Source organism: Sminthopsis crassicaudata, chromosome 4, assembly GCF_048593235.1.
Source record: "Sminthopsis crassicaudata isolate SCR6 chromosome 4, ASM4859323v1, whole genome shotgun sequence".
Lineage (NCBI taxonomy): Eukaryota > Metazoa > Chordata > Mammalia > Dasyuromorphia > Dasyuridae > Sminthopsis > Sminthopsis crassicaudata.
The window spans coordinates 149,795,310-149,813,387 of NC_133620.1; the positions used below are offsets into that span (position 1 = coordinate 149,795,310).

An 18,078-nucleotide genomic window follows, 5' to 3' on the forward strand; every position below is an offset into this window, starting at 1 on the left:
AAGGAAAGAGTCTAAGAAAATTTTTTGTTATATTTGTTAATTTGTTTTAGTTGTGTCCAACTCTTCCTTAACCCATTTGGGAATTTTTTTGGGAAGAGATACTGGAGTAGTTTGCCATTTCTTTCTCTTGCTCATTTAACATATGAATTATTGAGTGACTTCCTCAGGATCACACAATTATAGGAAGTATCTGCATTTAGATTTGAACTCAGGGAGAACACTGCACCACCTAGCTGCCCAAAAAAACCCAAATCAAAACACCAAGTTTCAAAGGAGAGCCATAAGTTTTTAACAGATTTTCTAACAAAATTAAATGGACACAGATAGGCTGGAAGTAAAAGAAAGAAAAGACAATAATATCTAGATTAATGTGGTAAAATGAGTTACTTACTGTGGTTTTTTCTATTTGTTCCAGCAATACATCAATTAGTACATCTCCCACAGGTGTCCAGCCATTCAAAACAGTCTCAGCTTCTTTCAGATCAGCATCCAGGTCATCCATGGCTCCTTGTAGGTCCCTTAGTTTCTCAAGTGCTTTGTCAACTTGCTTTTGCCAACTGCTAGTGATTGCATTAAGATTCTCCCACTTCTCTTTCACTTCAGAAGACTGTTTGCGCATGGCTTTAGCAATTTTCTGGGCTTTCTCTTCAGGAGTCAATTCTAAAACAAGATTAGTTATGCATTTAAATGAGGGGGATATTGCTAATGACTGGACTGGCTCACCCCAAAACATATCTCTGGGAACCAGAACCTCATGAGACACAGAGATCATCTAATTTAAAATGAATCTTAAAAAAACAAAACCTCTATGAAACATATCCCACATACATAATCAACTTTTGTTTCACCTCAAAAGAAAAAACTTAGAAACCTCTTGAGGAAATCTAGTTCATCTTTGGATGCCTATAATAATAACAAAAGTTTTCTTTACATCAAGTGGAAATTTGCCTTTCTGTCCCCTTTATTTATAAGCCTCCTATGGTCAACAAAAAAAAAAATTTTTTTCATGTGGGCATGAGGGAAGTAAATAAAAAGACATCTGTGAAGTAGCTGCTGAATGAAACTTTCAATCCACTTTCTTGGAGGTGCAAGAGCAAAAAGAATGTCCTTGATATTTCTTCTTCTTTGAATTCTGGGCTAAACTAAGAAGTATCATTCTTAGTGTGAGAAGATTAAAATATGATTTAGATCATTAAGTTTTAAACCGTCTATCCTGAACTCATTGAGATTTAATATATTGAACAAAATATTTAGATACTTGAAATGCATTCAAAAGCTCATTTCGGGTTATTTTCTCATGTTTTTGTTAATCTGTAAAGTAAGGATAATAGCAGTCACCTCAAAGGGAAACTGTGAGGATCAAATGAGATACCATATGTAAAGCACTTTGAAAATCTTAATGTATTACATATTTGCTACTATTACTATAACTATTTTTAAAATATATTATGGAACCTATGGAAATATTTCAATATTTAATAGCTCAAATCCATACTATAAACTATGTATTCTTTTAAATATCAGAGGAGAACCCAGGAAAGAGAGTACCTCTTTAAAAACAAATTTATAAACTACTAATACCATCAATCTTACTACAACTAAAGAAAAAAGTAAAGTTTAATCTTCTTAAAATGTCATTAACGCATGAGGGAAATGCTCAAGAAACAAAATAAAATAAAATTGACTTTCTTTAGACAAATTAACAGAGGATTTCAACATAGGTACTGTGTCCCAAATCATTTTGGATCTGTTTCTCAGCTACTAAGTTTCAACATTTAAATGACATTTCTGACATCTACAAGTCCATGGATTATTTCCTGTGATCCATCACAAAATATCATTCTTTCCATTATAATATAGGAAACATCTAAGCAGAAAGTAACCAGAGTACCAATAAACAACAAGTCACACAGGAATACCCCTTTCTACCACAGGATTTCAGACAGATCCATTCTTCTCATTCTAAGCAGCTAGAGTTGGACTAATTAAGAATCAGCATGACTAAAGGCTGCTAAAGTAAAAAGGGATCAAAATCCAAAAGGGTAGAGTGAAAAAAGAGAGAGAGAGAGAGAGAGACAGACAGACAGACAGACAGACAGATAGTGGTCAAACGATATGAATTCAAATCTCAGAAGCACTATTTATTATATGAGTACCTTTAGGAAAATTGCTAAATTCTGGGGTTCAGTTTGCTTATCTATAAAATGATGACAGTTGAACTAGATTAGTCTTTTCCAGACTCATTTAACTCTAAAACTATTATTTTATGTATATAATCAGATGAGATTAAAAAAAAAAAAAAACCACAACACAGACCTTATCCTAATCACTGGTAATGACATACAAGTGAATAAATTATTATCAATTTACATTTTACTTTTAATTTTTTGCCTTGAACATAAATATGCTAAAAGATAGTTTTCCTAAGTAAACAATCTTCTAATTTGTATAAATTAGTCTTCCTATATTTTAATTTTTCATCAAAATGGAACTTTTGAAAAAAAAAATCTATTAAGCTGCCATATGGTCATTTTACTTTATCTTATCATAAATAATTGCTTAATATAGTTGCCAATCTCTTCCACACCAAGTTAATATCCTTAGTATCTATCCAAAGTCAGATCCTTACAATTTTTTAAGGAAAAACAAAACAACTTTTGCTTCATTATGTATATTCCAGAAAATTATAGATATAAACATACTCACATTTGGCATATTTATTATCTAAGGCATGGCTAAGTTGCAAAAGTGTACAGCAAAACATTAGACACCAAGTTAAAAATCACAAATTAAATTTAAAAAATTAAATTAAAAAGGAATCCCCCTCCTTATTTCTTCTACAGAAGCAATATTGTTTACATCTATACTGTGCTTTATAATTACAAAATGTCCTACATACACCATTTCATTTTAGTATCAGAGCTATATTCAAATACAGATGATCCAAATGTAGCATTCCTTTTTACATATGAGAATAGAAAGATTAAGTGAAGAGTTAGTTCACACAATGAGTAGTAAATGGTACAATTGAAATTCTCATTTGATCTTGTCATTCCAAAGTCACTGAGCTTTCAATTATGACACACTTAATTCCTGTTTAAGGCAATACAATGTGGCTATAATAATAATTGACAATAATATAATGCATTTTACATAAATCATCTCCTTCAAGTGTTAGAATAATCTAGTAAGATAGGTTTCATTGGTATCAGTTTTCATTTTCTAGAAAATGAACCTTGCTCATAGTCATAGAACTACTAAGGGTCAGAAGCAGGCCTTGAATCAAGATCTTAACCTCAAATCCAACAGTCTCATTTCTCTCACCATATCATTCCACTGGGCATAAGTCATGAAGATGGAAGTTTGTGTGTGTGTGTGTGTGTGTGTGTGTGTGTGTGTGTGTGTGTGTGTGTGTGTGTGTGTAAAATAAATATGCTAGAGAAATTCCAAGCAATGGAAAAAGTCAAAGTCAAGGTAGAGAGAACCAAACATATTGAAGAAAATAAAATCAATTCTTTCCAGATCTCAATCTTTAAGTATATTAAAAGTTCATGTTGCTAAAATGCAAATCTTATTATTTTCCTTATATTTATCAGATGAAAATCATTCTAGATAAGCTATAAAACTGTTTTTAATAGATCCCTAAGAGAGAACTTTTATAGCTCTGACAACTGTATATATTTCTAATTCATCTGATTCTTTCAGAGATATTTTACATACTAATCTTTTTTTTTTGACTAGTGTAAGACTTCTGTGCTCAATTATGATGATCTTTCTCAGATTAGAAAACTCCTTTCACATATCAGTCACTAAGTATCTGGCATTGAAACATGTAGCTTCTTTGTAATGTGACAAAGCATTCTATGCTGGCCATTACTCTTTTTGTTTTTGCTTGATAGGATTTTTTTTGGTTCAAAAGGTTCTTTTTGTACAGTTTATTGCATTATTTCCATTTCAGCAGCTATTCAGAATGGGGGAAAGGAATCTACATTCAATTAAACCATCTGTTTACAAAAAAGGAAAACTAATAATGGATTTGGGGAAAGTGACAGACAGACAGAACTAGAATTGTCATTATAGCCTCATCAATATAAGAAACTAGTCAGGAATACAAAAAGTTAGGTTAAATGGTTTTTAATACATTTTAGAATTTATAATTAGAAATAATATTAAATAACTTACAAAAACTATTCAGTAAGATTGCTGAATGAGGGTTAGAAAGACCTTGAGAGATCACATAGTCCAATACTATCACTTTACAAATAAGCAATAAAAACAAAAGGGAAAATTAAAAACAAGAAAGAAATAAAGGTAAAAGATAAAAGAACGCCACATTTGAAACTTAGGGGGAAAAAGTTATTAGTTTTCCAAATGATATAACTCAAATTAAATTTTTTTTCTTTCTTTCTTTCTTTCTTTCTTTTTTTTTTTTTTAGTGCAATCATAAGAATTGCATAAGGATTATACTAATAGTATAGAATGGTGCTGAAATGCCAGTACAGATTATGATGTACAATGTAACAAAAATAGCAGCAAGGCAGCAGCAACAATACCAACAATAATTGTTCCTGTTGTCAGTGAGTCAAACTAAATTTTCTGTAAACATATTATTCTTAGATTACTTCTAAGTTCTTTGAACAAGAGTGAGAACCCTTCAATCCATGACTCTTAGATGGATTTTTCTTAAGTTCCTCCTACTCAGAGACCAAGTTAAATTCCTTCCCTACTGAGATCCTCTAGCTAATCAGTTCAGAAAATAATGATCTTCCCAGGTCTGAGCCTAAAGAGTAGTAGGAGTAGCTTTAGAGTTAACTGAGATTCATGAATGATAGCAGTAAAGTTTGGGATGAACAGCAAATTATGATCATTGCTAGCAAAAGTCAGCTTTAAGGGATCCAAATTTCCAACAGAAGGTCTCACAGGCATTAATTGTGTTCTCAATGAATATAGTATCTTCCTTCTTTAATTTATCACTTCTTCCAAACTTCACAATTTCTATCATGGTAGCCACTATCTTTCTAATTACTCAAATTTCATAAGCATAGTCATTATTGGTTTTTTGCTCTCTCCCTGTTCCATGTACAAACTATTGTTGTTGTATTACATTATGCAAAGATTTATCAAACATACTTTCTCTAAATTGTCAATTAAATCTGCTGAAAATTTGTCCTATCCTATACTCTCTCTATTACAATCCTAGTTCAAGTCTGTATTACCTTTCAAGTGAATTACTATAAGAACTTCCCAATTGAGCTCAATGTTCTTGGTATCTTTCCTTTCTAATACAAGTTCCAAGATAACAATATAACCTTCATAAAGCATGTCATTTTCCTACTCAAAATTATTCAGTGGCATTCCATGGTCTCAAAGATTACCCAAGGGGGGAAAAACTCTCCTTTTGGAATTTAAAGTTCTACAAAATGATTCCAGTTTAATTTTCTAGACTTATTGCACATTACTCTCATGTACTCAACTCTATAGTCCCTAAAATTACCATGAAAACTATTCTCTAAGCTTAGCGTTCTATATCCTACCTCCATACATTTAGAAAGACTGTCTAATATTTTTGCCTTCTTAGCTTAGAGAACACTTCCTCAAACAAGCTTTCCCTCATCCTTTTAGCTACTAGTGTTTTATTCATCCCAAAATTATCTTGCATGTTTTATTCATATTAAAGCTGTTTCCTCTGAACTGAAGTGTGTTGTGTTTTTTGTTTTTTTTTTTAATTCTTATAGCTTTTTATTTACAAAATACATGCATGGGTAATTTTACAGCATTGACAATTGCCAAGCCTTTTGTTCCAATTTTTCCCTTCTTCTCTCCACCCTCTCCCCCAGATGGCAGGTTGACCAACACAAGTTATATATGTTAAAGTATAAATTAAATACAATATACGTATACATGTCCAAACAGTTATTTTGCTGTACAAAAAGAATTGGACTTTGAAACAGTTTACAATTAGCCTGTGACGGAAATAAAAAATGCAGGCAGAAAAAAATAGGGGGATTGGGAATTCTATGTAGTGGTCCATAGTCATCTCCCAGAGTTCTTTGACTGGGTGTAACTGGTTCAGTTCATTACTGCTCTCTCTATTAGAATTGATTTGGTTCATCTCATTGTTGAAGATGGCCATGTCCATCAGAATTGATCATCATATAGTATTGTTGTTGAAGTATATAATAATCTCCTGATCCTGCTCATTTCACTCAGCATCAGTTCATCTAAGTCTCTTCAGACCTTTCTGAAGTCATCCTGTTGGTCATTTCTTACAAACAATAATATTCCATAATATTCATTTACAACAATTTATCCAGCCATTCTCCAATTGATGGACATCCACTCAGTTTCCAGTTTCTGGCTACTACAAAGAGGACTGCCGCAAACATTCTTACACATACAGGTCCCTTTTCTTTCTTTTAAGATCTCTTTGGGATATAAGCCCAGTAGTAACACTGCTGAATCAAAGGGTGTGCACAGTTTGATAACATATTGAGCATAGTTCCAAATTGCTCTCCAGAATGGCCATTGTTCTTAAGAAATTTAAATTCACATGAATTTAAATTTCTTAAGAACAATGGCCATCTTTTTCCCATTTTGTTTTTGTATTCATAGAGCCTAACATAGTGCCTTAACTTATTAGACACATTAAAAAAAATTTTTTTTGTTGAATCAATTTACTTTGTCTAAGCTCTTATAGATGAGAAAACTAAAGCCCATGAAGGTTAAATAGTTTTCTCAATTATCACAGAGCTAGTTAGCACCAGATATTGGACTAAAATCTACATCTCTTGACTCTCAGTTCAGATCCACTGCATTTCCTTTCAGAAGATAAAAATTGTCACTCTTCAATATTTCTATTTTTTTTTGCCAAAACTGAATGTATCATTATGAATTAATAACTAACATTTATATATTTACATATTTACTTACGGTTTGCAAATTCTTTGTATATATTATCACATTTAAGTCTGTCACCCTTGAGACATATATTATCAACTTTCATTTCTAAAAAGTTTAGTAGTTTGCCCATTGTAATAATTACTATAACAACGGCTGGATATGAATCCAGATTGCTTTTCTAGCACTATGTCCACTGTGAAATTTGCTATTAAAAAAAAAAAAAATTGACACTTTTTGCATACCTATTTATTGTTGAGAAAACATATAGGATTAAATATAATATTCCTCTCCTTTGGTTCAGAGGAAGAGGAGAAAGTGTGTAGTTAACCCAAAGTTTAAATTCTCTTTAAAGGTTAATATCTTACAAGTCATATAATTAATTTTAAGTTTGTTCGAGTTCCTCAGACAAGAGTAATACAAATTCAAATGGGAATAGGTATCAGAAGAATTTATCCCAAATAACCTCGAATTTATTTTGTGGTTGTCTTGTGTTTATTGATATTCATACTTTCCCCCCAATAGAAAACATAGCACAGATACTTGATAAATGGTTTTTGAGAGAGTGAAGTGTCTTATCTATATACTTTTAAACTCAGAAAAGCTACTTCCCTTTTAGAAATGAGACTTTTAGACATAGGTTGAAAAAAAAAAAAACTCAAGAGAAAAGATATCTGCTCAGTATAAATCCTACTGCCTCACTGATTGTATTAAAAAATAAAATAAAATCATAACTTCCTACCCCTAAAAGCAGTTGTTAACCAAGATAAGATCTTTCAAATGTAGGACTATAGTTTGACAACTAAAAATGTAATACTTCAGTCTTTTAAAATTTATATGTAAGGAAGTTAATAGAATTACAGAGAGGATAATAATCACAAGTATTAGAAATTCATAAATATGAGAAATAAATATGAGAAAGAGTGGAGACTGAAGAACTAAGAACTATTTTAAGAAAAAAATTTCCTCCAAGGGGACACAACATGACAATATATAGGACAGGAAGATTAAAAGGGAAGAGATTATAGGAAGAACCAAATGTTGACAATACAAAAAAAAAAAAAAAAAAAAGACATAGAAAATCCAATCCATGAAAAGATGGTAAGGAAGATTTGTTGCTCAGAAAAGTTTTGTTTTGTTTTTACAAAAAGTCAAAATATAGAATAAAGCCCCAGACAAGTCAAAAATTTTGCTGTTCCAAAAAACAAAAGCGAGCTAAAGAGGCACCATTCTTTCTTTGACCTGGAGAGTGGAAACTAGGTAGCTAGTTATTTACAAATCTTAACTTTTAAGGTCAAGATCAAAGACAAGAATTGGGGGATTAAAAAAAGAAAATGACAAGAGAGAGAATCTGGAACTACTTGTCAAGTTTAGGGTCTAATGATGTCTCTTCCCTGGTCAATAAATTCTAGTGGCTCTCTACTATCTCTAGGATTAAATACAATGTAAACTCTTCTACTTTACATATAAAGACCTTCAACCTCTCTCCAACCTAGCTTCCAGATATTTTACCCATTATTGTCTTTCTTATCCTCTACTTAAGTTCTATGGATACAGCTTGGAGAAACAGAGACATGAATGTCATTCAATAGTTCTACTTATTGAAATGTTTGGGGAACTTCTCTTACCTTTGCTAAGGTACTCTTGTGATCATCTGATCCTCAAATTTGTTTCTTTCTTCTTACCTTAAATCTCTGAATCTTAGGGGAAAATGTGTGTACTCAAATAGGAACATTCATTTGACCTCTACCCAAAGAAGACTATTCTTTGATATTGGTCAGTTTTATCACTTATATTGCCTGAGATAACTAAAGGAGGACTTGAAGTGAAAAGAATTTAAAACTCCACCAAAAGAGCACTTAAAAATAAGCATAAAATTCTTAAGAGTTCAGGCTTTGTGTAGAAGGAAAATAAAATTATTTAGAAGTTCATGCCATTCCATTAAGGGAACACATTATCCTTTTATTCTTTATGCCTGAATCAGGAAGTAACATACCAGATGTTGACTACAATAAGAAACATACATGTAAATTACTGCCATCTTTTTTATGAGACAAATGTGATTTATGGAGCTGGAGTTGTTATACTAATTAGAAGACACAACAGATGGTGAACAATTAATTTAAAGTGATGTATCCATTAAAATAACCTTTGCTATCAAGTAATTGCTCATCAAAGCTGCTGATCTACTTATTTAAACAGACCTATACTTTAAGACTTACAAAAATGACAAAAAAAGTTTTGGAAAGTTTCACTCAATTAATTGGCTCTCTGAAAATTTATTTTAGTTTTTATGTAAGTTGTAAACAAGATTATTATATTATGTCAACAAAGGATTTTTTTTTTTAATTTCAAGAAGGACATACTGTTGGTCTGTAAGTAGAACTCATGGGAAAGAAAAGAGCTTTTTACTTTATTGTACTTTTCATGCACTGTAATTTTCCTTTCACAAGAGCAATTCACTGCAAAGCAGTTCAAAGCAAAACACCTTATGGGTTTGAAAGCAGATGATTATTTTCTAAATTCCATATGATAACTAGAATCTCAAATAAAGACACAGCTGAAAAGCCTTCAATCCAGAATGTAACTAAAAAAGGTCATCAATTGTCATGGTGGTATATAAACTTATCACACATTGAAATTGGTACTTTCAGTACAAAAAAAAAAAAATCATTAAAAAGCAAGGTATCTATTTTGTCGCTATTCCTTACCTTTCAAAGAAATGAAGACAATAAACAAAAGAGCAAATGAAAATAGGTCCAACTGTACTCTATGACAAGGAATGTTTATGAGAGCTATTTGTAAAAGCACTAAAGAAAAAAAATCACATCAATGAAAAATTCTGAAATATTATGGTATCTGGTACTGAGAAATATGTTCCAACGCTGAATTGTGTAAAAACATCATCATAATGATTACATCTGCTGAACTGTATAATTTTTTTTATTTTTTCATTCAATTTTTCATTTTCTAGATAAGCATTCATTGAGTGCCTAAGATCAGGTGTGGCAAAAAGATGAATAAAATAGGAGCTGCGTCTGCAAGTTTATAATCTAATCCCAGAAAATCACACATAGATAGAACAGAATGTGGCATATGTATAAGACAAAAATAAAATAATTTTTACCTAGAAGGATTAAGTAAGACTTCGTGAAGAAGTTGAAATTTAATATGGACTTTGGAAGATGGGTAAGGGTTTCAATAGTTGGAAATGAGGCATGGAGACTGATAAGGCAATTCAGGCAAAGAAAATATTATGAACAAAATTACAGAGACAAGAAAACATGACACATATTTAAAGCTTGCAATTTACTCCCTCTTTATATCTGGATTATAGAATACCAGCTCTTCTTTTAAAAGATAGTTCAGTAGTACTTTCAACATGGCACCTTTTCTAATCCATTAGCTGCAAGGGTACTTCCTCCCAAATGGCTTGATTTCTAAGTATTTTGATTATATTTTCATTTATTCTTTTAAAATAGATATTATTTTCTTTATATTTAATTTATTTTCCTCAAATTAGCATCTAAATTTCTTTCAAGGAGGATTTGTTTCATATTTTTATATTTTTATCTCCTATGCTGAACACTAAACACTCTTAATACTTTGTAATTAGTTGACTAATTGTGAATCATTAGAACAGAGATTCTGCTCAAAACCTTGAGTAGCACACATATACATTCTGAGTTATTTATTCCCACTGAGGAGAGAAAATGGTAATTAGTCAAGAGATAAAGCAGCAAAATGCTATTTCCCTTAGATCTTTTCTCTTATTTAAACCCTTAAGAATTATAGCATTATACAAAGTAACCAAAGTTTAACCTTCTCCACTTGAAAAAAAAAGGAAAAATAAGTAATGTACATGTGAAGAAAAAAAAACAAACCTGAACTATAATTTTCCTTTTCTTTTAAGCAATAAAGAACCAGTATGATTTTTTAAAAAAAATTATATTAGGAGAAAAAGTATGAAAATAAATAAAGCTAAAGAAAACTCCCAAGTTCATAATGCTAAATTAATACAACTAGTTTATTAAGCAATGTATATGCAGAACCTAGAAATGGCATAAACATAGCCTAATAAAATGCATACATAAAATGCATACACACACATATATTCTAATATTTATTAAAAAAAACTAATCACTGTCATCATCAGCAAATATTATTAAGTGAAGGAGCTTCATAACTGTGCTCCCATACTTGAGGGAATTAAAAGTAAAAGTTCAGCTCCATGAAAACTTCAAGTTTTATATACATAATAACTATAAAAAATTATCATGCTATTTCTAGGTGATAGTATGATGATGGTAGAGGTAAACCTGAAGTAGGCATTAAGATTCATGACATGAGATAATATTGTGAACAGCAAAGACTGATTCCTCTACTTGTTTTTCAAGTCTGGCCCCATTCCATCAATTCAATCTTCTTTTCCACTACTTCCTAATACCTCTCTCTTAATCCCAGTTTCCTGTTGTTTGACAAATATTATCATCATCATCATCCCATTTACATATCTTTCAAAATGGCAAAGCACTTGACATATGTTACCTCATGTCAAAACAACAACAATTATCATCATCCCTATTTTAAAAATGAAGAAACTGAGATAGACAGATAAAAAGTGGTATACCCAGGGCCACATGAGAATCTGAGAATGGCCACAAATTCAGGTCTTCCTGACCCTAATGCTAACATTCTATCTATTTGTATCACACGTAACTAACATTCTTACCTGGAAGATCCTTTTTTTCTCATCTCTTTGTAAAAATCTGGTCCATTCCTTAAGGCTCAAATATTATCTCTATTCTTTCTATTTAATTATGTATTTTTTAATCTAGATTTTTTTAAAAGAATGATTAATATTAGATTAAAAACCAGTTTCAAAAAAGATATAAAAGGAAATGTTTTAGGAACTCAATTACTATATTTTATTCTACTAATTTTATTCATATCAATGGTTTTTATTGGTAGAAAACATTTTTGAAAAATTATAACTTACCTATTTTAGATTGCAGGTTATGTCTTGGTTCTTCAGGGGCCTCAATTGGTTGGTCAGCAAGGAAGACTCGAGCTTGGTCTACAGCATTCAATATAGAATATTCTTTCTCTTTCAATTCACGTCTCAATGCCTTTGCAAAGTAAAACAAGAATCTTGTTAGAACTTAATGTTGTGTACAGAAGAAAATGAAGCATATTCTTCATTTTTACCACCTCTGCTCATACCTGCTGAGAGAATGACTAATAGACAAAATTTAATTCAGTTTATAAGTGAAAATATAAATTTTACAAATTAGAGAAATGACATAAAAATTAACGTGGGTTAAAAAATGATTCCTATAGGATGTAAATGCGAAAACATAAAAAAATGTTATGTTTAAAATATTCATCTAATAGAAATGATTGTATTGTACATGAATTTAAATAAAACATACTTTTAGATTCTTCATTTCTAATTGTGAGATTGTAAAAATATAATACCATATTTCAAAATACATTCTTAGGGTTATGTAGAATGACAAAAAAAAAAAAAAAATTTGCATCCAATGGAACAGAAGAAGGCAATTTCACAAGTGGTAATGAGATCTCCAGAAGTATTATATATAAATGAGAATACATTAAGTAAAAGAAAAAAAAAAAATAGAAAAAATTAAGAGGTAGAAACAAATTAAACTATACAAAAACTAAAGAGAATATGTTTAAAAAAAAAAAAAGTCTCCAATTATCTTAAAATATATTCCATCTCACCCTGAGGCAAATGCAATTTTTCCCTTGCCAGGCTTTTTTAATGCAAATTTATGACTTTCAACACAGTCTTTAACATTTTTGTTCTTTAAAGAAGGGTTAAACTTAACCGCCCCCCCCCCCAATTTCTTCTCCTCCCACTTCTATAAAAATGGTTCCCAATTAAGACACTAAACTACCACAGGCCAAGCTAGCTACTAAGCCCAAATATTTATCTGCATATACATTTAAAATCTTTATCTAATGACCATAGCAAAAGATCTGAATAAAAATGTTTTCATCAATTAAGTGGAAAACGTTTTTAAGGTTTTTTTGCCTGCTTCAAAAGTTTCATGCACTTCTAGTAATGCATAAAATATTTTTTTGTGGATCAAAAAGGCTGAAAAGGACGCTAAAAGATCACTTGTAAATTTTTAACCATCTTCTTTTTAAAGTTGAATTTTTTTCTTTTACTATTGTCTTTCCTCATATAATATTGCAATGTACTTTTTATCTGAGAGACATTTTAGATTCTTTGCATAGCAAAAGAAACTATATAAGATTCTTTCTGAAATTTAAATATTTTAGACAATAGCATTTAATGTTTTTATATCTTACTCATGATCACTTTGAGACCTAATTCCAACAAACAGATTCTTTAAGTCCCTTATTCTCTTGGCTTTTTGGTCATTTGACTATTTATCTGGTGGGACCCTTAAAAAAAAAAAAAAAAAAAAAAAAAGCCCAACCAGCAAAATATAAAGAATTCCTTTTTTTTTTTTTTTTTTTTTTTTTTTTGGCATATTTTATTATCTCTGGAAAGAAATTTAATGAAAGATAAGAGAGAAAGACATTGGTTAAAAAATAAAATTTGACATCTTTGAAAAACTTAGAAATTTGGAGTAACCCAATGTATAATCACTATGATTCTAGAAGAATCATGATGCAACATGATACCCACTTCTAGATAGAGAGGTATTTTGGGGTATTTTGGGAGATGGGAAGCAGGCATATGGCCTGTTGAAGAATTTGTAGTGTTTGATCATACATGCTTGTTAACAGAGAGTTTTTGTGTTCTCTCTTTTAAAACAGGGAATAGAATGAGTGGCAAGAGGGAGTAATGATAGAGAAGATGCAGAGAAGATGGGTTTCATTAATGAAAAAAATTTATTTGAAAAATAATTTAGATTAATGTAACCTTTAAAAATATTTATTTCATTGAATATTTCCCAATTATACATAAAATGTTTTTAACATTTTTTAAAAATTTGAGCCCCAAATCTCTTTCCTTTTTATTCCCCTCTCATCCCTTGGCAAGCAAGCAATATGATACTGATTATACATGTGAAATAGAATTAATATATCTTTTTTCATTCATATTTTCCTTACCCCAAAACACAATAAGATTTGATTGTCAGTCAATAAAAACTGACTAAAGTATTAAGTAGTAGAGATAAAAGACTGACAAAAGTCAGTCACTTTTCTCAAGAAGACAGCATAGAGCCAGCCATATGGTAGGTACTAAACAAATGTTTGTGGATCAATTGAAGATGTTTACCACCTAATATTTAATGCAACAAAACAAATAGCAAAACACCTAACCAAGTATCCTAGTAGTTTAAAAAAAAAAGAAAAAGAAAAGGGAACTACTATTCAACCATGATATATATATTTGCTGTTTGTCTAAGAAATATAGTTTAAATAATATTAATAAGAAATATAGTTTAAAATCCAGTCTTAAATACGGGGAAAATTTTGTATTCTATATTTCAAGGCTCAGATAGTTATTTTGGATATATAAGTGTGTCTTTAATCCTGATCAAGTAAAATATAGGAATTTTTAAAAGTTTAAAGACTAAACTTTCATGTAAATGAGTAGAAATCTTTAATGTAATATAGCAAGAATACACTGCTTACCCAATGAGTTGTAAGAAACAAGAAAGATGCCTCCAATTCTAAAATTAAATGATTTTATGAAGTCAATGTGAACATTTTCTCACTCTAACAGCTATATGAAAGCAACTGTTATCATACTGTTATTTATTGTAGGAGTCAACTCACTACATGACTGCCTTAAGAAGGTATGAGAAAGATAAAAATGGCAAATTCAAATAAACCATCATTTATGAAATATTTATGGCTAGATGTGTCTCCTTGACCTTCAATTCAGAAGGAATACATTGAATGAAATGTAAAAAGGTAGGTTTTCTTCTGACAACAGACAAATGTTACTAAAGTAATTCAAGGGTTATAAGTTATATAGCTAAAAAAGATCACTGCCTAAAAGGTCAGGCCATTGTGAACAAGGAGATGATCACAGCTTCTTCTATAACGGAGCAAGTGATGAATTACCTAATTCTGATTATGGTACATTCCTATATAATGCTGAAATACAAGGCACAAACCAAATATTACTTCTACCCATCAAAAGTGCAAACTTAGTTATTTTACAACAAACACTTTATGTTATTTTCTGTGGGAAGCACTATGTTAAATGGAAGACAATGTTTAAGGGTCCTCATGAAACTGACAGTCTGATAAAATATTGGTATTGATCTAAGGAAAGACAGTTTCCATATTCTTGATTCTTTTTATTAGAATGTGAGCAAACATTATCACTATTACATCAAACCCTTCCTCTGGTAGTCCACCTCTGTGATATCTCTAATCACTCAGAAAAAATGAGCCAAGAAACTGACATAAGGAAAAAGAGGTGGACAAAGAAAATACATTGGCCCAGATTATGGTATACAGTTGGTTGGGTAGCTAGCTGAATTAGGCCAGGAGTAATCATAACAATCTTAAATAGGCATTGCAGATGGACCCAAATCTGAATAGAAAGAAATGAGGCTAGACAGGATATGGAATCTTCAGTAATTTCAATGATGACAAATTGCATGTTGGATTCAAAAATCCATCTTTTCTTTTCTTCCCCCTCCTCTTGTCCAAGAAACCAATATTATACTTTGGTCTCAGAAATTTATTAGCTGTGTAATTTTTTGAGTATGTACATATTTTATTTTTCCCAATTAACATGAAAAACAAAATGTAACATTTACTGTAGGTTTTGAGTTCTGAATTTTATCCTTCCCACCCTCTTCTTTCCTCCTTTCCTGAGACAGTAAGAAATCTGATATGTTATATAGGTATAATCAGGGGAAACATTTCCATGTTAGGGAAAGGGGGAGAGGGAAAAGAAAAGGGGGGGAAGAGAGGAGGGAGACAGAAAGAGAACACGAGTGCTCATGAAGGAGAGAACACATCTTCAAAATTCATTTAGATGTGATCAGTTCTTTCACTTGGGGGTAGATATCATTTTTCATCATGGGTTCTTTGGGAATGTCCTTGATCTCTTTATAAGAGCTGTGTCATCATTCACAGTTTTTCAATGTATAATACTGTTGTTATTATATACAATATTGTACTGATTCTGCTTCCTTCAGTGTATCAGTTTATGTGACTTTTCCAGGATTTTCAGAAAACATTGCCCTCGACATTATAAAAAAATTTATATATTTTAATAATATATTAAGAGAGAAAAATCAAAACAAAAATAAAAAACATGGGAGAAGAAAAAAAAAAAAACAGAAAAAAAGAAGTGAACATAGCATGTATTGATTTGCATTTGATCTCCACAGTTCTTTTATCTGGATGCAGATGGCATTTTCTATTCAAAGTCTATTGAGATTGCTTTGGACTCCTCAAGATAATACATAATAGTATTCAATTACAATCAAATACCACAACTTGTATAGTCATTTCCCAGCTCATGGGCATTCCCTCAATTTCCAATTCTTAGCCACCATGAAAGATCTGCTATAAATATTTTTGTATAACTAAGGTGTTTCCCCTTTTCTTCATTATTTTTGTTAAAGCTTTTTATTTACAAAGCATATGCATGAGTAATTTTTTCCAACATTGACCCTTGCACAATCTTTTGTTCCATATTTTCCCATCCTTCCCCCAAACTCTCCCCTAGCTGTCGGACAGCCCAATACATGTTAAATATGTTGAAATACTTTAGATCCAATATATGTATACATATTTATACAGTTATCTTGTTGCACAAGAAAAATCAGATCAAGAAAGAAGAAAAAGAAAAATGAGAAAAAACAAAATGCAAGCAAATAACAGAGAGTGTGAAAATTCTATGTTGTGTTCCAGACTCTATTCCCATGGTTCTCTCTCTGGGTGTAGATGGCTCTCTTTATCACTACACAAGTAGAACTGGTTTGAATCATCTCATTGTTGAAGAGAGCCATGTTCACCAAAATGAATCATCGTATAGTCTTCTTGTTGCTGTGTATAATGATCTGGTTCTGCTTATTTCACTTAGCATCAGTTCATGTAGATATTTCTAAGGCTCTCTGAAATCATCCTGCTGGTCATTCTTTATATAACAATAGTATTCCATAGCATTCATATGCCATAATTTATTTAGTCATTCTCCAATTGATAGGCATCCACTCAGTTTCCAGTTTCTTGCCACTACGAAAAGGGATCCCACAAACCTTTTTGCCTATGTGGGCATATAATATATGGTCAATTTTTGAATAGGTTTCATGAAATGCCAAGAAGAAAGTATACTCCCTTCTATCTCCATTCAATTTTCTCCAAAGATCTATCATGTCTAGTTTTTTCTAGTATTCTATTTACCTCTTTAACTTCTTTCTTATTTATTTTGTGGTTTGATTTATCTAGTTGTGAGAGTGCAAGGTTGACATCTCCCACTATTATAATTTTGCTGTCTATTACTTCATGTAACTCTCTTAACTTCTCCTTTAGGAATTTAGATGCTACACCATTTGGTGAATATATATTTAATATTGATGTTAGTTCATTATCTATGGTACCCTTTAGCAAGATATAGTTTCCTTCCTTATCTCTTTTAATTGGATTAATTTTTCCTTTTGCTCGATCTAAGATCAGGATGGTTACCCCTGTTGTTTTTTTTTTACTTCACCTGAAGCATAATAGATTCTGCTCCAGGCTTTTACCTTTACTCTGTATGTATTGCTCTGCTTTAAATGTGTTTCTTGTAAACAACATATTGTAGAATTCTGGCTTTTAATCCAGTCTGCTATCCTCTTACATTTTATGGGAGAGCTTACCCCATTCACATTTATAGCTAAAACTACTAATTCTGTATTTCCTGTCATTTTATTAATTCCATATTATACTTTTCTCTTTCCTTTTCCCCTTTCCCTTCTGCCCAGTATTTTATTTATGAGCACTATCTGGCTCACTATTTAGAGACCCTTCCCCTTTTTTATATCTTTCCCCTATTATTATCTTTTCCCTTCTATTTAGCCTACCCCTTCCCTTTTCCCATGTTTCTCCGTAAAAGCAAACTTTCTTAGTCTTTCTTTGGGCCAAATATGATGAGAATAAGATTCACATAATATTTGTCACCCTCTCTCCTGTCCCTCAATTGTAATGTTTTCTTTGTCTCTTCCTAAA

At 31.1% G+C, this 18,078-nt stretch overlaps 1 protein-coding gene across 1 annotated transcript in view; it reads right to left on the bottom strand.

The window, feature by feature from the left end:
- UTRN (utrophin) overlaps nt 1-18,078 on the bottom strand; it is a 533,723-nt gene that overhangs the window by 123,692 nt on the left and 391,953 nt on the right. The window contains 2 exon segments of the mRNA XM_074309622.1: nt 392-660; nt 11,897-12,026. Of these exon segments, the coding sequence (XP_074165723.1) occupies nt 392-660; nt 11,897-12,026 (399 nt within the window).